This window comes from Malus sylvestris, chromosome 6 (genome assembly GCF_916048215.2).
Source record: "Malus sylvestris chromosome 6, drMalSylv7.2, whole genome shotgun sequence".
Taxonomy (NCBI): domain Eukaryota; kingdom Viridiplantae; phylum Streptophyta; class Magnoliopsida; order Rosales; family Rosaceae; genus Malus; species Malus sylvestris.
The window spans coordinates 29,209,716-29,233,033 of NC_062265.1; the positions used below are offsets into that span (position 1 = coordinate 29,209,716).

The 23,318-nt window shown below is 37.9% G+C and overlaps 4 protein-coding genes and 1 pseudogene across 4 annotated transcripts; 4 read left to right on the forward strand and 1 right to left on the reverse strand.

The window, feature by feature from the left end:
• The first annotated feature begins 655 nt into the window (after positions 1-655).
• Positions 656-2,190, forward strand: LOC126625597 (phenylacetaldehyde oxime monooxygenase CYP71AN24-like; annotated as a pseudogene).
• A 497-nt stretch (positions 2,191-2,687) lies between these two features.
• Positions 2,688-3,878, forward strand: LOC126625598 (uncharacterized). Its single transcript, XM_050294649.1, has one exon. The coding sequence runs from the start codon at positions 2,688-2,690 to the stop codon at positions 3,876-3,878; it is 1,191 nt and encodes a 396-aa protein (XP_050150606.1).
• A 5,526-nt stretch (positions 3,879-9,404) lies between these two features.
• Positions 9,405-12,522, forward strand: LOC126627311 (phenylacetaldehyde oxime monooxygenase CYP71AN24-like). The gene is made up of 2 exons (XM_050296768.1): positions 9,405-11,582; positions 11,709-12,522. The coding sequence occupies exons 1-2, from the start codon at positions 10,650-10,652 to the stop codon at positions 12,327-12,329; spliced, it is 1,554 nt and encodes a 517-aa protein (XP_050152725.1). The 5' UTR covers positions 9,405-10,649; the 3' UTR covers positions 12,330-12,522.
• A 3,800-nt stretch (positions 12,523-16,322) lies between these two features.
• On the forward strand, positions 16,323-20,557 carry LOC126626793 (quinolinate synthase, chloroplastic-like). The gene is made up of 7 exons (XM_050296189.1): positions 16,323-17,309; positions 17,594-17,878; positions 18,098-18,316; positions 18,440-18,619; positions 18,783-19,283; positions 19,605-19,769; positions 19,860-20,557. Exons 1-7 carry the CDS (start codon positions 16,521-16,523, stop codon positions 19,938-19,940), a joined length of 2,220 nt encoding a protein of 739 aa, XP_050152146.1. The 5' UTR covers positions 16,323-16,520; the 3' UTR covers positions 19,941-20,557.
• Positions 20,558-20,868: 311 nt separating this feature from the next.
• On the reverse strand, positions 20,869-22,780 carry LOC126626794 (high-affinity nitrate transporter 3.2-like). Its single transcript, XM_050296190.1, has 2 exons — positions 22,554-22,780; positions 20,869-21,601 (listed from the first exon to the last, which is right to left on the reverse strand). The coding sequence occupies exons 1-2, from the start codon at positions 22,684-22,686 to the stop codon at positions 21,120-21,122; spliced, it is 615 nt and encodes a 204-aa protein (XP_050152147.1). The 5' UTR covers positions 22,687-22,780; the 3' UTR covers positions 20,869-21,119.
• Between the last annotated feature and the right edge of the window lie 538 nt (positions 22,781-23,318).

Here is a 23,318-nt window from a genome sequence, read left to right on the forward strand (position 1 = left end):
CTTTTATTTCAAGTTAAATGCGCTACAGTACTGTAATTTCACTCTTAAACTAGACCGGCCGGTCCGGTATGGTTGGTTTCTTCGATTGATCGGCCCTTGTGCGGAAAACTGTTTTTAAGAATCTTGGACCACCACCAAGCTTACTTCTTGGGCCACCGATGTGCGAGCATGTGAACCGGGGACAATAATGTGTAGAAGTGTTTTATGTTCTGGCACACACATGTCAAGTTTTACTAGGCACATGCTCATGCCAGCACGTTCTTAGGAGTTGACAACACTGTTCACTACCTTGTTTTTGTTGATGTGAGCGCTTTTCACATCCCCATTAAATTGTGACACCGTCACATATAATACTAGACACATGCCATGCTAGCACATTCTTAGGAGTTGACAACACTAGTTCACTACCTTATTTTTGTTGATGTGGGCATTGATCTTCCATAATTCAAAAAGCGTGAGAATAGCATTATCCTTATTTAATCATATTCGTCTTTTTTATCTAAATAAGTGAGAAACCATTCAAACTATCATTATCTCCATCCAAATTGTCTCTAATTGGAAACCTACACCAGCTAGGCTCATTTCCGCACCGCTTTCTCGAAAAAAACTGATGTTAGCTAGAATGAAGTAATTCTATTTAAATTGATTTTTCTGCTTTATCTATGACCGATGTGGGATTCAACAGCAGTGTGGCCCTCTAACGCTATTTCACTTCGGAAAAGTTCGAACACTGGTTGTTTCATCTGTAGACATGGCGAGGGAGGTCATGAAGACTCATGATACCGTCTTCGCCGGGCGCCCCCAAATGACGGCTCCAGGCATATATTCTACCAAGGCTATGACGTGGCTTTTGCGCCCTACGGGGACTACCGGAGAAAAGTAAAATTTGTGTTCTTGAACTTCTTAGCCTCAAAAGGGTGCAACAATTTCAGTATGCTAGGGTGGAAGAAGCGGCTGAAATGGTGGATAAAATTCGAAAAGCATGCCTCAGCGAATTTCCGATTGATCTGAGCGAGCTGCTGATATTGACCTCCAACAACATAATGTGTAGGTCTGTTCTTGGGCAAAAGTTTGACGATGAAGATGGTAGTTGGTTCGGAGAGATGGCGGTAGAGTTGATGCTGCAAGTAATGAGCTTCAGTTTCGGAGATCTTTTCCCTGCTTCGAGATGGATTGACCATCTTAGAGGCTACATTGCGCGTTTGAAGGCAAGTTTTTCCCAATTTGATAGGTTTTATGATCAGTTGATTGATGAACACAAGACAGCGAAAAGAGAAGGTAAGACTAGTAAGAAGGATTTTGTGGATATTCTACTCCAAGTTCAAAACGACGGTGCACTTGATTTTGAGTTCACTAAAGAGGACCTCGGAGCACTCCTACAGGTTTGTTTATATCCTCCTCCCCAACTTGCATAATCGCATCACACATGCACGCACAGACACACATTGGTATATATATATATGGCTGAAGAGCAATTTGGCCTCCTAATTTTATGGTTTTAGGCCATGTTTGTGGGAGGAAGTGATGCTAGTTCAACTGCGATGGTATGGCTAATGGCGGAGCTTGTGAGAAATCCAAGAGTGATGAAGAAAGTCCAAGAAGAGGTAAGAAGAGTGGTGGGAAAGAAGGCGAAGGTAGACGAGAATGACCTCAATCAAATGAAGTACATGAAATGTATCATCAAAGAAAACCTAAGACTCCATCCTCCGGCTCTCCACTTTTAATTCCTCATGAATCAACCGCGGACGTAAAACTGGGAGGCTACGATATCCCCACGAGTGATGGTCAGTGCATTTTCCATACAGAGGGACCCCAAAGTATGGGACAGGCCGGAGGAGTTTCTCCCGGAGAGGTTCGAGGACAGCTCCATTGATTTCAAAGGCCAGGACTTCCAACTCATCCCGTTCGGTTCTGGGAGAAGGGGTGCCCGGGAATCACCTTTGCGGTTGTTTCGGCGGAACAACATTCTGTACTGGTTTGATTGGAAATTGCCTAGTACTAGTGGTGGTGAATTGCCCGCGGCCCTGGACATGACTGAAGTTTGCGGGCTCACTGTCTGAAAGAAAGCACATCTGGTTCTTTTGCCGGTAGCCTACTCTCCTTGATCCCGGCATCCAGAGATTTCGTGCTTAGTTTTCACTTAATCTAGTTGTTCTTTTGTTTTTGTTCAAGAAGAATTTGTGTCTGCCATTCCGTTTAATAGAAACACTAATCTGAAGTAGAAGAAGGGTGAACCCGACAATCTAAGTACTACAAGCCCCTTCTGCTATATAAACATTGGATGTAATCGAATTCTTATCCTGAATTCGAATCGGAATTTGCTCTTAGGTGGTGAGCGTTGCACCACATGAAGAGATTGACATGTGCCATGCAGGTTAACCATAGTTAATTATTTTGATTAGCAACATCCTACGGTTGATAATGATGCAGTATTTTGGAATAATGCAATGAACGATATGAAAGTATTGAAAGTTTACATATATGGAAGGAAATCGTTGAATTAAAAAAAATAAGTAAATATAGCCTAATTGATTAGGGTTTGCCAAATTCCTTGGTACCCAAGTAAACGGCTTTTACATTTCTGCCCAAATATTCTCTTCTCCCGTAGAAAAAATGACTGAAATCCTCCCACCAGTTATATGAAAGCAGCAAACACAAACCTAGCCCACAAAATTTCACAACTTGCAATGAGATTGACGGCTTATCCGAACTCTTCGACTCTTGTTGTTCCTCCGAACCTTAGAATTCCCAGCAGATCACTCTCTCTTATGGTTCCGAAATTCGAGAATGGGACAGCTCCAGCCAAGAGAACAGCAATGAGCACTAGCAGGAGTAGGAGCAGAACCCCTCTAATGGCAATGGGATTCAGTACTACTGAATCTACGATCCAACTCTCCTCGGCCGACCCCTGCCTTGATATATTTTTCAACATTGTCGAACCAGCCGACTATGTAAACTACGGGCACTACGTGTTTGCAACTGGATCGATCAAAAGGCATCCACCAGCCATAAAGGCGGAGGTGGAGGCCTCCTGTGAATATCTCAGGCAACTGCTGCCGCTGGCATGGTCCGACAATCCCCTAACCACCCTCAAACTCATATGTCACCTAAATGACTTTAATGGAAAATCCTATGAACAAGCGTTCTACACGGCGGCTGTTTGGCTCCACCAAAACCACCCCAAGACCCTGTTATGCAACGTTGCGTCTTTTGGGAATATGTGCTTGCATAGCCTTGCAGAGATTCTGCACCGCCTCCTACAAGGCCAAGACGGTAGATGGGGGAGAGTAGAGCCCCTCGGGAAACTGACCAAAACGGCTGTAGAGATGTACGAGGGTGACCCGGATTATAAGTTGTTACATGACCGTGTTACCGATGTTTTTGTGAAGTGCTTGGAGTCAGATATTCAAAAATTGAAGGGACAATTCAAGCATGATTACCTTAAATATTATGTGCGTGAAGACATCGATGATGATGGTGGTGGTGATGATGATCAGAAGTATGCCGAGGTAACCCATGCATCAGACTGCTTCCTTACCGGAAACCATGACGAATCCCGTGCTGCACGGGCCACTTTGCTGTGGGAAAGCGTTGCGCGGAAGGTTTTCCCACCAGCATCATACGCGGAGGAATACAACGAAGACTACGAGAGCAGAGTTGTAGACCGGCTGAGGAAAGAGGTTTTGGCTCCCTTATACAAGTACTCCTGTAGTGGCTACAACGGGTGGAAGAGCTGGGAGGTTAAGGAGGAGAAAGGACAAGTTTTGTTCAAGGATATTTGGGACAGAGAAAAAGGTTGGAAAGTTGACCGGCAGAACCATGTCATGGAAGCAGCCATCTCCGGCAAAGAGTATCAAAGTCTCGTTGTTGTGGACTGATCGATCCATCACGGTCATATTCAACATCTATTTCGAAGTCATTTTTTAGAGTATCTGTTTCTTTTCACCCTTTGTGGTTTATGTGATATAATAAGGATCCCAGATATATTTTGAATTAATGGATTTCTGTTTTCTTTGCAATGTTTTTCTGCTTTACGCGCTTAATCTCGTAGGTCTCAATCCTTTGGTGTCAAGGAATGGATAGTCACTGAGTTCTTTGCAGTGTTTTCTGCTATAATGATCGATTGATACTCCATCTTCTTCCTTAATGATATGGTGTCAAAGTATAAATTGTAGCAGATGCTTGTTTGCCTAGACTCCTTGATGCATTTCAACAAACACTGCGCCACCATATATCTTAAGGCTAACTTGTTGACCAAACAATATATCTTAGCTATCTGTGGCCGAACCTGGGATGAGTTCAAGTTATGGGAGGAAACAGGTTTTCCTTCAAATCGCTGCTGCACTATATAAGTGCACATTACCATATAATGGATACACTATTTGTAACCTAATAGAAAAAGGGGGAACCCCCAATCTGAGTACTACAAACGCGTTCCCGTAAAATGTGATTATTCTATCGAGAAAAAGGATTCATGTTTTATGGAGAGATTCTTGCATGCGGACTGTCGTATGTAGCAGGCTAGGTTGAAACAGTTCAAGTTTGTTAATAACCTTGTATATGAAGGTGTGATAAAGTTTATGATGAGAAAAAGTTTTATAGTAAGTATCATGACGCAAAATACAGATAATAATTTACACACAAAAAAAAGTCATAAATCAAGTATTATGACGCGTTTTTGCGTCATTAAAGGGAATGGTATAGTGCTGGAAGTTATACCTAAAGCTAGAAATGACGGACGAACATGAAATGGGTGACGGAACTAGGTTTAGGAACAAAAAAAAAAAAAAAAAGAAAGAAAGATCAATGGCCGAATTTAACGTGCCATTTGTTGCCCTGCTGCATTCAACTTTGGGTTTCCAGCAGTTGAATATATATATGCGATTGCCTTGCCAAGCCAACCTTTTGTATACTGGTTTGATTGGAAGCCGGCTAGTCATGACAATGCATCCCCCTCCTCCATACTAATTTATTATGCTCTTTTTTGCATTCCTTTTCATCAACGATAATCTACATTAAATGCATCCCCCTCCTCCATGAAAATTCAAACTTGAGAGCGAATTGGAACCAAAACAAACTTTAATGTATACACTGCTGTATGCTTAAAGTCGAAGATCTCGTTGGTCTTGTAAGTGGTTGAAAAACCACGATTGCAATTTTCTTTAGGAAGTCGCATAGCAGTGAAGCTTAACAGACAAAGAAAACGGTGAAAAAGAAGAGAGACTTGTCTTTTTGCTCTCTAGTTCAGGAAGACGGAAATTGCTGGTTTGGCTGGTCCAACCAAGAAAAACATGGAACTTTTTGGGCGGGCTCTTTAATCCGCACTACAACAAATAAAAATGTTCTCCAGATTGATATATGATGCTAAATCGAGACCAACATAGAGAGGGCTGCTAGTTGGCTTTTCGAGACAAATCATAAGCGCATTTCTACGGCCCTTTGTCGAGCTAGAGTTTCTTTCTGAGAATGTGCCCTTATCTTCACTAGTGGATTGGCAAACCTATTGTGAACTCAATTCCCTAAACTACCTAAGCAATCGTACAATTGTGTAAGTCTAAGTTATATCACTTCACTCACTTCAGTTTCACCAAAATGATAACTAACTTGTCCCACCAGTGTGCTGTCTAAAGCCATAGGCCATAAGCTGATGATCTCCTAGCGCAAAAGCCACTGATCAATAGTATACAAGCACCTCTAACACTTAATTATACATCTATATAAATAATGCTATTATTTTTCCTTATAAGTGAAAAATTTTAAATTCAAATATTATGAATAACAAGTTCCATACCTATTTATTTCATCGCTCCTTACTATAAATATATTATTGCATAAAAGATTATTAAAAAAAAACAGTAAAACACCTCCAGCCTCCTTTCTCTCCTCCTCTACACCTAGACTGTAGTCCTTCTATGTCAATAAAACAAAACCTTATAAAATGATACATTGTCATTTGTCAAGGTCTCTCTCATCTCTTTCATGCAGTTTTGACAAATATTATTATTTTCTTCTTCCTGTTTTATCTTCTTTTACTATATATGAAGAAGTATACGAGTAACAATGTCATTGTTTTGTTTTTTGAATAAACTATATTATCTAGTCTTTTTTTTTTTGAATAAATGATATTATTTACACTAAGAGAGAAGAAGTGAGCAAAACATCACAATATGCTAGTATTAATGTTAATCAAACTCGCCATTATTATAAAGTCAATATTATTAACGTCTCTCTCCCTCCCTCTAATTGTCTCAACACACCCTTCACCCTTTCAATTCTCCGGCACTTAAATATCTCAACAGAATTGAGTTCAATCTCTTCGGATACTGATAGATTCTAACAAATTTCAAGGAAAAATGACCACACCAAACCAAATTGAATTTTGTAGATAACGTTTTATCACAGTTATAGAAAACAATAATGCACATATACTTTAGTACGGGTTCGATCCTCATTGATCTCTAACTCACTAAGGCTATCATTTGTCCAAAAAAAAAAAATCATGTTCCTATCTAATAGATAATCGTTGATAAAATAGTGATGTGGTCGGGTCAATGTAAATTCTGCCTACCACTCAATTTTAGAACCATGCCCTACTCTACTTTGTACTATACATGCACCTAAGAAATAAGAAAAATAAAAAGGGAAATACTAGTTACCTTCTCAATTTATTCGCAAAAATTTCTACCATCAACTGGTTTCTCAACATTAGGAAATAATAACTCAATGGAAAATGTTATTCACACTCATTTTTACTTCTTACACACTTTTGTTTATTTTTTATCATTGATCTTCTTCAATTCATCAAATTCAATAATCAAACTGAAAGAGGTGTGTGCGTAAAAATATGTGAGTAGATAACATTAACCTATCCTAATCTGAAGATTTTTTTTTTGGAAGATAATCTGAAGATTCTGAACCACCAGTTCTTTGTTACCCTTTTACCCTTAATGAAACAAACAAATAAAATAAAATAATACATAGGATAATTCGATTATTCGAGGCCACCTACCCCCTACCCCTCTATCTGTGCTCTTCCCCAACCTCCAGTCTTCTTCATCACTTACTCCCTGAGCAGCCACCGTCGCCCCCAACTCCGATGGCACCAATCACAGCTGCGTTTTACAGAATGCGGCAGCTTCTTTGCATTCTGGACTCCAGAATCCACCTGCTGCTATTGCCCATCAGGTAATTTTCTGACATAATCTAAATGTAAATCTGGATGAACTCACCCTTTAGCATTGGACTAGTTTTACTGGTTATGATTGATTGAGTGGTTGTAGATTATTTGTATTGTGGGGTTTTCCCAAGATTTCATTTTTCACTTAAATTTAAACGATTTGGGAAATTGGTTAAATCTTGGTTATTAATATATTATATTGTTGATTAAGCATTTAACAGTTAAAAATTCCGAAACATCCTAGAAAAATTTCGTGCTGGTGATGACTATGAAACTTCTCTTGGACTTTCTGTTTTGGGATAAACAATTGAGTATTGCAAGAAGTACTTACATAAAACGGGTTCATCGTGAGGTGACATCATGTCCAATAATGTATTATTATGTGCAACTTTTTTTCTACATAACAATGTATTATTAAATTAGGACATCACGTAACAGTGAACTCGTTTTATGTAAGTTGCTCTCACATATTGCTGTACTACTTTTGTGGGTAAACATTTCCCAAGTTTTGAAGAAGCTGGTTCTTACAAATTAGACAAAAAAAACCTGCCCCCTTCATTAATTTGTCTCTAAATTGTGTGTATTTATTGCCACAAGTTCCCTCTATTAATTTGTCTCCAAACTGTATGTATTTATAGCCATATGTTCCCTCTATTAATGTGTTATTTTTCTGGGTATTTTTATATGCTGAAGTAGTTGAGAACCTGAGCTGTGGGCAGAGAGAAAGGTCGGTTTGAATTTTTATATTTTATTTGTTTTTAATTTCTTTAGATTTATTAGAAATAAAATAAAGGGATGGAAAAAGAAATAATATTCTTTTCAGAATATTATTTTTTAAGTTGGATGTGATAAGAGTTTAATAGGAATGCCCAGAGGAAAAGGGCAAAATATAGGGATGCTAGCTAAGGCATTTCCCTCCTACAAATTCACATACTAGAAAGAGAAATGCTTAGGAAACTTTTTCAAAAGCGGAATTCTTCATGAATTTTTTGTTATTTTATATTTTTGACACAATATTTATATTTTTAACTTAAAAATTGACGTTAAATTATGAGATGATAGAGAGTTCATGAAAAATCTCATTTTGAGAGAATCTCCTTAGCTACCTTCTAAGTATCTGAGATATGAAAATTTTAATAGAAAACTTCATTTTAATCCCTAAAAAAGATGAACTTTAGATTATAACCATATGTAAGATTAAAATCCAATTTTAGTCCCTAGCACATTTAATCATATCATTTATTAGTTGTATTTTTATGTTTCATTTTATCTTTTTCTTTTTATTTTAATGTATTAATTAAATTTAAATTTAATTTTTTATTTCATTCGTCATAATATATTTTAATGTCTACATTTAGGCAACTAAATTTTTTATAATATATATTCCGATAACAATTTTGTATGTTCTTCATTTAGGTACATTAATACATTTGAATACTTTGGTATATCTATCGGTACAAACATGTAGTTACATTGATTCAATATAATGCATTTCTTACGTACACTTTGATACACACATTTGAGTATTGACTTTTAGGTACATTAATTCAATTATTATTTCGGTAAATACATTTAGGTACATACATTTTGGTATTGATATTTAGGTACATACATTTTCGGTATTGACATTTACGTTCGTACATTTTGGTACATACATTTCGGTATTGACATTTAGGTACATTAATTCAATATAATACATTTCAGTACATACATTTAGGTTCATTATAATATATTTTGGTACAATCATATAGGTACAAATATTTTGGTACAAAAAAGTCAATTTTATATATTTTGGCACAATCATTTCTGTACACTTATGTATCTATATATTTTTGTATCACAAATTTTTTTTAATATTTTCTCATTTACGTTCATTTCTAATTAAAAAAAATTAAATATGTGCATATTAATAAAATTAAAATTTAATATGGAGAGATTAAATAAAAATACACATTAAATAAGAAAAATTGAATGTAAATTTTGATAAAAGTACACTCAAGGGATTAAATTGAATATTTAATCTAGCATCAGGTTTTTTTTTTAATTTTAATCTTTTAATGTTCAAAAACCCCAAATTTTAATACACACACAAGGTGGTCCCTTTGTGTGGATGCAAATCATCAATGCAATCCTAATAGTTGATAGAATAGGAAAATATAAAGATACAATCCCTCCTTTCTAGGGAGGATGACCTCTTTTATTTGATAACTCTCTTTCCTCCCTAACAAGACAAATACAATGTATTTTAGGTCGGTTCCTTAGTCACCCTTACATCTACATCTACTTACAACAAGCACGTGCACACAAGCAAGCTTGAATCTCATCATTTTATCATATAAACATCATAATTAGATCGGTTGATTCTTGTTATTGTTGAATGAAAATCATTTGTAAAAGAATTCATTTGATTTAGAGACCCTTTTGTCATATGTGTGTGATGAACCATCGACAGTTTTGGTAACAAGTGGCATCATCACGATAAACTGTCAATTTATTTTATTCATATGGATGACTAAACAGGCTCCAAGCCAAATGAATTTCTCTTCATATGATCTCTAAATGATGATAAAGAGAATGAATACAGTAAAATAATGTCACATTGGTGGAAAATATATTCCACTTGATTAATGTTTGTACATATTATTTATTGTTTTATATTAATATTTAACCTTATCCTTATATTGTTATAAAGATATCTTATAATTCATATGTTAAATATTACATGCTATGTATACTTAAAGTGAGTATATATAGTGAAATGCAGAAAATTTTATTTTTTAGATCAAATTTTGTAAACCATATAACATGATTGTTGATAATTGAATTATTATTTAAATATTGATTAACATGCTTATTTATTACTAGTAATACACTATATAATTTACAAATTTGATCTTAGAAATTAATCACCTAGTGTTACTCGTTATATATATACTTAAAAGGGGTTGAAAGTAACCTCTTTTCAAAGTCAGACTGACACTAATGCTGATGCAATCTTAGTAGACAATAGTCCAAGTATAAAATTTGCATAAAATCTAGATTCTGTGGACCCTATAGTAAATGCATCATGATGATGATACTTTATTACTTACAACCATGTATGAAACATGACAAACATATGGAGGGAGGATGCTTTCCATGCACCTCTGCATGCCTTGCTTGCTTTTTTGAGTGCTTTTCTCGGCAGTTTTTCAGGTTCCTTGCTTTTTGTTTCCTCTTTCCACTTTCCAAAGAACTTGTGCACATGTGAATTCGTATTTATTTTTTTTACTGGATTTCGGATCCATATGATCCATGGAAAAGAAATGGAAGAAGATCAGATGGGGGTGTAGACGTGGGAAATCCAACTACTTCTAAGCAATGATTATTAATTTTGTCGTGGAAGTTCTAGAGATTTGTGTCCTATATAAACCCAGCAAAACCCGGAAGTTTAAGTATTCAGACAAACCCAGCAACAAGAGCTAGAACAGCAATGGCTATTCTAGCACTTGTGTTTGAGCAGCTGCAGAAGAATGTCTTTCTTCTTCCTCTTATCATACTTTCTGCATTCATTCTGTTTTCTCTTACTAAATCATCGTCCATTGGCGATGAGAAACGAAAACTCAAGTTACCACCTTCCCCACCAAGGTTGCCATTGATTGGAAACCTTCACCGGTTAGGCAAATTCCCACACCAATCTCTCCATGCTCTCTCGAAAAAGTATGGCGATTTAATGCTAGTGCACCTTGGGAAAGTTCCGACTTTGATCGTTTCATCTGCAGAGATGGCCAAGGAGGTGATGAAGACGCAGGACATTGCTTTCTGCAGCCGGCCAAAAGCCACTGCTCCGGGAATATTGTTCTATGACGCTCATGATATCGCGTTTGCTCCTTACGGAGAGTACTGGAGGCAAGTTCGGAAAATATGTGTTCTTGAGCTTCTGAGTCTTAAGAGGGTGTCACAGTTTCAGTACGCGAGGGTGGAAGAGGTTTCGGAGTTGGTCGAGAAGATTCGCGAAGCGTCGAGCCTCAATGGCGGGGGTCCTATTGTTCTGAGTGATCTGCTGGTGGCAACCTCCAACAACATTATCTGCAGGTGTATTCTCGGACAGAAGTTTGAGGGCGAGGAGAACAAGTGGTTTGGAGAGGTGACAAAAGATTTGATGTGCCAACTCGTGAGTTTCAGTTTTACGGATTACTTTGGTCCGAGGATGAATTGGCTCGACCGTGCTAGAGGCCACATTAAACATTTGACATCGATTTGGTCCGAGTTTGATAGGTTTTTCGACAAGTTGATTGCCGAACATCAGGCGGCAGAGAAAGAAGGCAAGCCTCGCAAGAAGGACTTCGTGGATATTCTCCTCCAAGTTCAAAAGGATGGCAACGACTTCGAGCTCAAAAGTGACCACCTCAAAGCACTTCTGCAGGTCCGTATATATCCCCCTCCATAGCTCTCACTCACTCACTCACTGTCTCTAACATTGATTATATACATATATGTTTGTATATATATAGCTGAAGATTGACTTGGATTCTTAATTTTACGATTTCAGGACATGTTTGTTGGAGGAAGTGATACTAGTTGGACTGCCATGATATGGTTGATGACAGAGCTTGCGAAGAATCCACGCGTGATGAAGAAAGTCCAGGAAGAGGTAAGAAGGGTGGTGGGGAACAAGGGATTTGTAGATGAGAATGTTGACATCCCCCAAATGACCTACATGATATGTTGCATCAAAGAAAATATGAGAGTTCATCCTCCGGCGCCTCTTTTACTTCCTCGCGAAACAAGTACAGACGTGAAATTGGGACCCTACAACATCCCTGCGAAAACACAGGTGTTTGTGAGCGCATACTCGGTACAAAGGGACCCCAAAGTCTGGGACAACCCCGATGAGTTTTACCCCGAGAGGTTCGAGGAGAAGAACGTTGGTTTCGTGGGTCAGGAGTTTGAACTCATCCCGTTCGGTGCTGGGAGAAGGGTGTGCCCTGGACTCGGCTTTGGGGTTGCTTCTGCTGAATATGTGCTTTCCAACCTTCTGTATTGGTTTGATTGGAAACTGCCTAGTGGTGGTAAGGAATTGGCCGAGACCATGGACACCGATGAAGTTTACGGACTCACAGTCCACAAGAAAGCTCCTCTTAACCTTATCCCGGTCCCATACAACCCTTGATCCCTCCATCGAGATCTGTCGTTCTTATATATGCTTTTTATTAGTTTTGTTGGTTGTTTCTGCTGCGCCTAAATATGCATTAGCAATTCTGCACTTGACAATGTTGTAATCCTCTATGGGACGTAATGTGACCGTGTAGAAATTGTAGCAGAAACATAGTTTTTGATAATAAAACTTATTACAGTTGTCGTCATTCGCTTTGAATATTTGAGAATTATGTAATTAGTTTTAGTTTTCTCTTGAAACATCTTAAAAAAAAAAGGATAGGTATGGAAAATGGAAGGAGCGATGAAGCGGTGGCAGACGTAAGTTTTTACGGCTTAAGGTTGTGGTTATTACGGCTTAAGGTTGTGGTTATTGCCCTGACGGTGGCAGTGAGAGTAGCCTTAACTCCTCCTTTAACTTTTGAAAAACAAAAGGAGCAATGAAGCAATGAAGCGGTACGACTGGTAGTTGAAGAACAGTACCAACGAAACCTAACTAAAAAACCAGTACATTGGTAGCAGATATATATAGCTAAGCTAAGTTGAACTAGCAGAATAAACAGTGGAACTAGTACATGCTTGCTTCAGCAGGGATAAACAAGGTAACCAAGACGGCTAGGTTGATCCATAAACTAACTCATGTTCTTGATTTCGTACTCTCTTTGTCAATTTGGCATCATCTTTGCTTGCTTCTGCAAAATTTGTTAGGTAGGCTTAGCCTGGTTTGGTAAACATTTAGTTTCAACTTTTTTTCACAGTTTTGAGTGAAAAAAAAAAGCAAAAAACACAAAGCTGAAACCCCAGCTTTGAAAAACCAGTTTTTTTTCACATCTGTTTTACATAAAAGTTTATCAAACACTATAATACTGCTTTTTTTTTCAAAAGCACTTTTACAAAAAAGTTTACCAAATACTTAGCTACTTTATTTCACAGCTGCTTATTCTCACAGCACAGTAGAAACAATTTTTTTTCAAAACACAATAATACTAAACCAGCCCTTACACCCTGATTAACTAATGCTTGGCTGAGCATGCACCGATTACAGGGAATACGATTTTTACACCCTAAAAAATGTCGAATCCGGCGGCAATGGACCGAATCGTCGTTAATCAGAAGCAGAGGAAACAAGCGTATTGGTACCACATTTGTTCTGTTGACATTCACTAAATCAGCTGGCAAACTTCACTTACCCTCATCCCCGCCAAAGCTTCCGGTAATTTGGAAGCTTTACCAGCAAGGGCACACTACCCTACCGCTCTCTTCGAGCTGTCTAGAAAATATGGCCCTCTGCGGCTCATGCACTCGGGCCATGCTCCGACTCATGTGGTTTCGTCTGCAGAATTTGCCACAGAGGTTATGAGGACTCGTGAACTGTTTTCTCCAACCGGCCTAAAACCTCAAAGTACTTCGTGTCTTTTTTTTCAAATCTTTTTAGGTCTTTCTTATAATCTCTTTCCGAACATAAAAATGAAGAGGAATATTGTTATCTTCCAAATACTCAATGATGAGCGTGATAAATGACCAAAATTCAATTGTCTAGATACATGCAATTAAAATAAAACCAACAAATAAACACAGACAAAGCAACATAGTGACAACAATTCTAACTAAATTATAGATTGATAATATACTGTATACAAGAATTTTTCCTAGGGGTGTGCTATCCACACACCCCATTTTACTTCTCACACACCCTTTGATAATTTATATCTGTTGATCTTCTTCAATTCATCCGATCCGACGGCCGAAAATTAAAAAGGTGTGTGAGAAGTAGAATGGGGTGTGTGGATATCACACCCCTTTTCCTATTCGGTCCTTTATACTAAAAGAGGAAGAGCCCAAATCTACCTCCACCAATTTTTTCTGTCTTTTGACAAAATAAAAAGAATTTTAACGAAATACTTTCGGTATTGTTCACTTTTTTACGAAAATGACATTTTTACTCTAAAAAGTCACTCTTGGTACTATTCACTTACAGCATATATTTGTCATTTTGATTAAAACTCAAAGTTTTCAAGTTATTTTCCTTAGTTTTCCTAAAATAAAAGGAATTGGATCCCATCCGAATCCACTTAGATCCCCACATCTTAGTCATTTATCGTGTAGCAGACAGTCAGAAATTATTTGACTTTTTTATTTAAAATTAAACACAAATAGTATATGACGAAAATTAATCGTACAATATACGATAAACGGTTAAAATGTAGAAATCCTTAAGATCTTCACAAAGTGGATCCGAAGATGATCATTTTTCAAAATACAAAGGGTAAGAAAAGTGCATTTGATGTGGGGCACGATGTGACTTTCGTTACTTGTATATCACGAACTTTTCCACTTCTTCCACCTTTGGCTACATGTACAATATACTTTCCTACTTTTCTTGTGTGCAAAGAGCCAAGAAATTGCATACAAGCCACATAATTCTTCGATTTTGTAGTGGAGGGAAGAATACTTGTCACCAAAAATTCAAAGTCTAAATTGTTTGGTCGAAATTATTCATGATTTGGTGGTCAATGATAGGAAATGTTGCATCACTTACACCACGACAATTGGGAAAAAGTGCATCAACCTGTATTATTTTTTCTAAGAAATGATAAAAAGATTCCTTAAAGTGAGATTCTATGATTAAAAGCATCTTAAAAGAAGATATCAAATTTTAAACATCAAAATGATATTTGATGTCTTATGTTGCAATTTGACATTTTGTATAATTTTTTGCTCCAAATATTTGAATACGCAATAACATTTATTATATATTACATCACATTCATTAAAAAATTCAATAAATAAATTTGACATTGCTGTCATATTGGAGTCCCTCTAGTTGAATCAATGATCAATATAAGTTTACTGACCTGGCTCTTCAATCGACAATCTACTGCTCCCTCATTTGAGGGCAGAAGGTTTTGCCGTCAATTGACTTAGCGTTACCTAAGAAACTGAATGCTCGGTTGGACAGAGTTTGCTGCGATTTTTTACTGGTGTATGTCTATATGTCAGTTTTGACATTTCCTTTGAAGATGTTCTTATATTTTTTATATGATATTGGTACGAAAATTAATGTTAAACTGTAAAGTGACACATAATTCGTGGAGACTCTCACTTAGATTTTTTTTTTAATTTTCTTTTATCCTTAAAAAAGAGATATTGATCGGTGTGGAGTTCATACCAATCAACTAATTGTCGAGCGTGATTTGACGCTACCCATATTCTTTTGGATTGATGTTTATCTAACTAGTTTTAAGGGTCGATATGTCCATCTATATCGGATAAACTTGTATTCAAGTCATCAAACACATGTGGACAATGTCAGTTGCACAATCTTAATTTGATCGTGAGATAAAGATTATATTAAATACATGTTAGTATGAATTAATTCGTCAAAATTACTCGAAATTAGTACTACAAAAAACATAAAAACAAGAAAACATCTGAAAAAAAGAACATAACAATAAGAAAAATCTAAAAAAGAAGTGTAAAAGTCAATCTTATGTTTGAACTTGAACACGAAATGATACAACTCGTTAAACAAAGAAATTATTTTCACTCTTGTTGTCTTTTTAAGCACTCCTATTATTTGTTTCGCCTTTCAATTCTCATTGATATTATTAAACCCAAACACCACCTGCAGATCCACTTCGTGAGACCTACCTTACTGGCGAGAAACTTTTATAGCACAAGTACATTCTGTTATCGTAGTATTATGTGCCAATAATAAATATTGCATAATAAGACTACATATACCACATGGCATGAAACGTAATCATATATAACCTGTATTATTCGTATAAAACATTACAATTGCAGTCAACTCGTTTTATGAAAATAACGTTCTACGCGGATACCCTTTAATTGGTCATTCTGAAACTGATGAGTCCACTTCCCAACTCCAGAATTGTCGTCCATGGAGATGTTGTGGGCCCAACATTTCGAAAGGATGGGCTGCTATGTCCTATTATTTATCCTTATTTTAATAAATTGGCGCGTAGTTTCATATATATTGGTAGGGAACTTGCTGGGTTCTTGCCTTCTTGGACCTTGGTGCCTAAATTCCCCTTTTCACTTAAATTTTCAATGTTATGGCAGACTTCATTGGAGCAGCAACATCCATTTAAAGCCTCTGGTTTCTGCCCCTCTGCCTCCACCACTAATCAAAGCCTCCACCACTAATCTCTCTCTCTCTCTCTCTCTCTCTCTTCCCTTCCCAATGGATGCTTCCTCTGCAACAACCATGGCGCTCAGAGTCTCCTCCTCCTCTTCCTCCTCCTCCTCCTCCGCTTCTTTCAAGCCCAAAAAGTCACTCCCTTTCAAGTTCAGCACTTTCCGGCCACCTCCCCAGCCCACACCCTTCAAATCCCTCAAATGCATCCAAACGCCGCTGTCTTCCAATCCCAACCCATTAAAGCATCCGCCGCCGCCTCCCCAAAACCCTGGCTCAACCTCCCCCTTCTCCTGCTCCGCCCTCACCCTCTCCTCCCAAACCTCCGAGCTCGTCCCCTTAAAGCTCCAAACTTTGATCTCCGAGTTCCAATCTCTCCCTGAGCCGATCGACAGAGTTAAACGTCTGTTGCACTACGCGGCTCTCCTCCCTCCGTTTGATGATTTGGGTCGGGTTGATTCGAACCGGGTCATGGGCTGCACGGCCCGGGTGTGGCTGCAGGCCGAGATGGACGAGGAGGGCAAGATGAGATTCGCGGCTGACAGCGATTCCGAGATCACCAGGGGCTTCTGCTCCTGCCTGGTTTCGGTGCTCGACGGCACGTCGCCGGAGGATGTGTTGCGGGTCAAGACCGACGACTTGTCGTCACTCAATGTGGGATTGCCGGGCGCGCAGAGGTCTAGGATTAACACGTGGCATAATGTGCTGGTCAGTATGCAGAAAAAGACTAAGGCTTTGGTAGCCCAGCGGCAGGGTACGCCGCCGTTCGAGCCTTTCCCGTCGCTCGTCGTCACCGCCGAGGGAATTCAGGCAAAAGGCAGCTTCGCTGAGGCCCAGGTTAGCATAATGGATTGTGTTTCTGGTTGATTTATATGATTATATTGCCTGTTAGAAGTGCTTTATTAGAAAAGTTCCGAAATTTGTGTTAAAATATTAAATGCTCCCTGTAAAAGCACTTCAAAGTGCTTATGTAGAAAATGGTTTTATGACCCAATAGCTAAATGTAGTCAGAAGCGTTTTTGGTTGTCATAAATCACTTTTAGCGGTTCGGAAAGCAGTTCAAAAGAGGCCCTCAATCATTTGTATTAGATTCCAAGTTTGATTTGTATATTAAATTGCAGGCGAGGTACTTGTCTCCTGATGAATCGAAGGTTGTGGAACTTTTTAATGTGTTGAAGGAAAAGAAAATTGGGGTTGTTGCACATTTTTACATGGACCCAGAGGTTCAAGGTATTCTAACTGCTGCACAGAAACATTGGCCTCACATCCATATATCTGATTCTTTAGTCATGGCGGATTCCGCTGTGAACATGGCGAAAGCTGGTTGCCAATACATTACAGTCTTGGGTGTTGATTTTATGTCGGAAAATGTACGAGCTATACTTGATCAGGCTGGATTTGAAAAGGTAGCTTCTTTGCTTCCATTCATGTTTTAGTAAGAAATGCAAAATATGTGTTGGACTTGTTAAGTTGGTTTTGACTAGGGCGTTTACGATTGAATGGCTTGATATCTCAAAGGTTCGTTGGAAAATTATTGTAGTAGAGTTAATGAGATGTTGGTTTGGTGCCGCAAACTGGTGAAGCAGTTGATAATATATTCATTTTTTCATATACTTTGATTGCAGGTTGGTGTGTACAGGATGTCAAATGAACGAATTGGATGTTCTTTGGCAGATGCTGCATCTAGCCCTTCGTATATGGGCTATCTTGAGGCAGCTTCTAGGTCTCCTCATTCGTTGCATGTTGTGTACATTAATACTTCTCTAGAGACAAAAGCATACGCCCATGAGATTGTGCCAACAATTACATGTACATCTTCAAATGTTGTCCAAACCATTTTGCAGGTTACTGGAATTAAAACCTTTATCTTAATCATATTGAAATTCCGCAATGTCCACAAAATCAACTGGTACTCATTTTCTTTCTTCTGGCTATTGTAATAACATCTAGTTCCTCGTCTTATACAGGCTTTTGTTCAAGTTCCAGATGCAAACATATGGTACGGGCCTGATTCTTACATGGGTGCAAATATTCGAGAATTACTTCACCAGATGACTAAGATGACTGATGAAGAAATTGCTGAGATACATCCAAAACATAATAGAGACTCAATCGTATCTTTGCTACCTCGCCTTCATTATTTTCTGGTAAGTCTACTTTTATGGCTTTCTGGAGAGCTATTCATAAATTCCTTTCAATTTAACTCAAGGATAGCGTCGGAAATTTTCTTTCTGCAGTTTTCCTTGCATTTTCTGACTGTGGTCCTCTTGCTGCTTATTTATCGCTGATGATGCAAATTTCTTGTATCAGGATGGGACATGCATAGTACACCATTTATTTGGAAATGAAGTTGTCGACAGGATAAAAGAAATGTACTGTGACGCTTATCTAACTGCTCATTTTGAGGTCCCCGGAGAAATGTTTTCTTTGGCAATGGAAGCAAAGAGAAGAGGAATGGGGGTTGTGGGTTCTACCCAGAACATACTAGATTTCATAAAACTGAGGATTCAAGAGGCTTTGGATAGAAATGTCAATGAGCACCTTCAGTTTGTGTTAGGAACAGAATCCGGAATGGTGACTTCAATTGTAGCAGCAGTTCGTAGTTTGTTAGGTTCTGCGAGGTCTGGAGGAGCAGAAATTAATGTAGAAATTGTATTTCCAGTTTCATCAGACTCAATGACAACGTCAAGTTCTTCCCCGGGCCTTGACTCTGTAAAAGTAGGTGATGTCATACTACCTGTCATACCTGGAGTTTCCAGTGGGGAGGGATGTTCCATCAATGGCGGCTGTGCATCGTGTCCATACATGAAGGTCAGCGTTTCCTTTTTTGAGTTTGATTTTGATAATTTACCTAGGTTTGACACATCCCAAATGTTTTCGAGCATGATATCTGATAATAATTTTGGAAAGTATAGGCACGAATCAAGGATATTCTCAGAAAAGTACCTAAATCGTTAGTTTCACCCTTAATGGTTGCAAGAATAGTTTATACCGGGTTTTCTTCTGTAATAGTTTGTCTTGGCGATTCTTATTACAAATTAAATCAGTAGAGATAATTAAATATATTCAAGTTGTTGATTAGGACATGCTTGAGCTAAGGTTTCTCACGCAGTCTTCAATGTAAAATACCAGATGAATTCTCTCACCTCCCTCCTGAAAGTTTGCCACCACCTGCCCGATGAGACAAATAATACCCTTTCCACATATGAAGCGGGCCGTTTCAAGCTGCAAACTCCGAATGGAAAGTCAGTTGCGGATGTTGGGTGCGAACCAATACTGCACATGAGGCACTTCCAGGTTAGTTTCTCAGGACAGTAAACATCTTACACCATACATAAGTAGCTTCTTGAGATTTTGGATTCATCTTTTTGTGGACATCCTTTGCAGGCCTCTAAAAAGCTGCCGGAGAAGCTTATTTCCCAGATCATTCATCCGTCTGGTGACGGAAACTCGGTGCTGTTAAATTAAGTGAAAGCTTTAGCCCAGATGATAGCAACCTTGGACTGCAAGCAAGATTCTGAATCCTGAGGGAGGCATTTTCTTCAAGCAAAGTATTCGTTTCCAAACCTTTGTTGCATCATTTCCTCAATTTCTTTTTCATACGTGACGGTCTTGCAGTTTAACTGGTTTAATTACACACAGCATAGTTCAGAGTTTAGAGATCTACAGGAATGGAATTTATAATAACCATCGACTTTTATATTCAATCCCGCAATCAAGGAATTTGAGATTCTTCCCGAGTTTTGCCTTCTAAATCTCCATCCCCGGGACAAATGCTTATGGATACATAGATGTTTATGATGGTAAGCTTTCACTTACTGGTACTGACCGAATGGCGAGCACAGACATGCGATTCATTCCTCAAGCAGACGTACAAGATAAACGGCATCAAGAAGTTGGTAACTATTTCATCTGAATTTTGTGTATGTTAATTGGAGATGTGTGATTATCGACAATGGTTACACGCATAAAGCTCATAGTTCTCTTCCCGCTGCATTGTTTTGGGAGAGTAGGCAAGCTTCTCATGTTCTGTAATCTGTACTCCTATGGGGAACGTTATATACAAATTCACTATTTGACCGTTATTACCTGTGTTGTTGCTTTGCATTTGTGCTCTGCAAAAACTTGGTCTGTTCCCTGAAAACCAGCTGAACTTTTGTTGTGATTTTGATACAAGCTATGTTGTGGGAGAGGTGAATCGAACATAGGACCTCGGTCTCGTCCCTCGGGTGTAAGGACAAATACTCTTAACACAAATTTCTTCTAGCTGACCTATGACTAAATAGTTTCATACTAGTTTTCACTATGTTCATCCATTCCAAGTAGACATAGAAAGTGCAGGTTAATAGGCACGTCCAATCTTGCACACTTTGCAAACGAGTGAGACTAACACACGTCAAATATCAAAGCTTTCATAATTTTAGTCAGTTCTGATAAAAATGTGACTTGTAACTCAATTGTTCAAGAACGTTTGCATCAAAACGTACAGTCACTTTTTTTTTTCAAGTAAGTAAACATTACCATTTGTCACTCTAACATACTTTTTTTTTCTTTAAATTAAAAAAAAAAAGAAAAAAGAGAAAATAAACTCAAAAACATGCAAATTATAATCCAGCATTTGACCAACTTGACCACTGCATATTACTTTTATGACGACTTTGCCCTTCTCTTCTCAGCAATAAAGAAACAAGCCAGGGACAAAACCGAGAAAGCACTGAAGGCAACCGACGTAATGTCAAGCGACAGGTGGCGCCCGGTGATTCCCTCGACCACAAACAAGTTGGCGGTCTTCTTAGCGTCGGTAGTCTGACCGTACGCCACCTGCTGACCGGCGGCGTCGAAAGCGTAGGCGCGTACGAAGTAGGTGGCGCCCGGCACGTCGCGCTCGATGATCCAGTCGAAGCTGTCGTTGGACTTGCTGCTGGTGTACGGCCTTTCGACGATCTTGACCAGGCATGTCTTGTCCTTGGCGAGGTTGTCGACGGTCTTCCTCCACCCGCGGTCGACTTGGCTCACTTGCGCGAAGCATAAGTTGACCTTGATGGTCTTGAAGGTTGAGTCGGTGCCGGCTTCGTAGCTCTGGTTTAGACCCCATGAAACGGTGAGCTTGTCTATCCCGGCTTTCAGAACTGCAAAAAAAATTATCATGGATTAAGAATCTAATTTTAGATTACCTTGTTAATTAAAATGAAAAATTAAAGAAAACGCAGTTGGGAAGTTAGGGTTTTGGAGTCGAAAGTTAGAGACTTTTTGTGTACGTGTTTATGTGAGCTTTGGGAAGTGTAAAATTCATTAACTAAATTGGAAAAAGAAGATTTTGGACTAGAAAATGGAAAATTTAGCAAAATTTGAAAAAGGGTAATGTTAGGAAACTAAATTTTCAAACTAACTAATGTATCATTAATAAAAATAAGTACGTTTATCAACGTTTAAGTAATAAACCAATCATCAACTTCTATAATCGTTAATTTCCAAAACTTTGATTACAAATTTAATCTTTTTAGCATTATCCCTACTATGGATTAGAAAGTTAGAAATTTTCGGTAATAATTTTGACACTTCCGTTTTCTTTATACCGGTGGATGGAAAAAAGTGCAAGAAATGAGTGTGAATAGAAAAAAAATAGTGCATAAATCATTTTTCTTTCGTATTTTTGTTATATTTAAAAAAATATATATAGAAATTATAAAAAAAAAAATCATAATTTGCAATGAAAAGATAAAAAAACCAAATTGAAAAAGAGAAAAAAGGGGTTTGACAAAAAATTAATATAGAAAACCTTGTTGCAAAATAAGGAGTTTGGACTAGAAAGTTGGAGAAGTAATTTTCACACCAGCGTTTTCATCTTTTGCACTCCTTCTATTTTGTATTTTGATTGAACAAATCGAAGACAAGAGAAGGACGAAGTGCAGAAGAAAGAAAGGAGTGCGGAAATCATATCCCTATCGAATTTTGTTTACCTTCCCTAATTCGGAAACTGTAAAATTCGTGCTTACCAAGAAAATATAAAGAAACCCAATTGAGGAAGCAAGATATTGAACTAGAAAGTTGGAAAAAGTTTTAAATTAAATGTCTGTTTACCCTGGTTTTCTGTGTGTGAAGCAGTAACAAGGAGACTATCCTTGAGAGAAGAAAAGAGGACAATCCCATAGGAGGTTTGGGAAAAGCAAGAGAGCACAAGAAGTGAAGCCAACAAAAACCCATGCGATGCCATCTCGGAACTTTTACTTGCAAATCCCCAAAAGATTGAAACTTTAGAGAGAGAAACACTTTAGAATCTGATTCTGGAGGGGATGCTATGAACTGGCACTTGCGTCCCCTTATATACAAGTCCCAAAATTCAAAATTGGGTTTTTGCAGAAGAGGTCAAAAGGGCCAAATTAGGGATTCAAAACATGCAGATAATTTAGGGAAAAAATAGTTTAATATTTGATGGGAGTGTTTAAGTGGCCCTAAAGTGCACCGAAAGGGTGGGGTTATGAGTTTTCTTGTATATTTGTTTTTTACTTCTGAAAAAAAAAACAATATTATCTATATTAAGATGATAGAAGAGTGTTTATAATAAGCTATTAATAATATGGTTTAAATTCGTTTTTTACGATGATCGGATTTAAGAACTTTTAGGTACAAGTGAAAAAGAATATCACTAGACCGTAGTAATAAGAACCAATATTTTGGTGTTAGAAGTATTAAAAATTCAAGGTTTCTATGCCGGATGTGTTTGGTTTTTTTTTTATGAGTAATGTTAGTGAGACCAAATTTTTTAAATCAAGTTGCAAACTAAATGATGTGTCACCAATAAGAAACAAGTACGTTAATCGACACTTAATTAATAATTCAATCATC

Excerpts from the sequence above, each read along its gene's own strand:
- LOC126625598 (XM_050294649.1), top strand. The coding sequence starts at position 2,688 with ATGAGATTGACGGCTTATCCGAACTCTTCGACTCTTGTTGTTCCTCCG.
- LOC126627311 (XM_050296768.1), top strand. The coding sequence starts at position 10,650 with ATGGCTATTCTAGCACTTGTGTTTGAGCAGCTGCAGAAGAATGTCTTT. Across the intron at positions 11,583-11,708 it reads ACCTCAAAGCACTTCTGCAG|GACATGTTTGTTGGAGGAAG; the intron begins GTCCGTATATAT and ends TTACGATTTCAG.
- LOC126626793 (XM_050296189.1), top strand. The coding sequence starts at position 16,521 with ATGGATGCTTCCTCTGCAACAACCATGGCGCTCAGAGTCTCCTCCTCC. Across the intron at positions 19,284-19,604 it reads CATCGTGTCCATACATGAAG|ATGAATTCTCTCACCTCCCT; the intron begins GTCAGCGTTTCC and ends GTAAAATACCAG. Across the intron at positions 19,770-19,859 it reads TGCACATGAGGCACTTCCAG|GCCTCTAAAAAGCTGCCGGA; the intron begins GTTAGTTTCTCA and ends CATCCTTTGCAG.
- LOC126626794 (XM_050296190.1), bottom strand. The coding sequence starts at position 22,686 with ATGGCATCGCATGGGTTTTTGTTGGCTTCACTTCTTGTGCTCTCTTGC. Across the intron at positions 21,602-22,553 it reads TTCACACACAGAAAACCAGG|TTCTGAAAGCCGGGATAGAC; the intron begins GTAAACAGACAT and ends TTTTTTTTGCAG.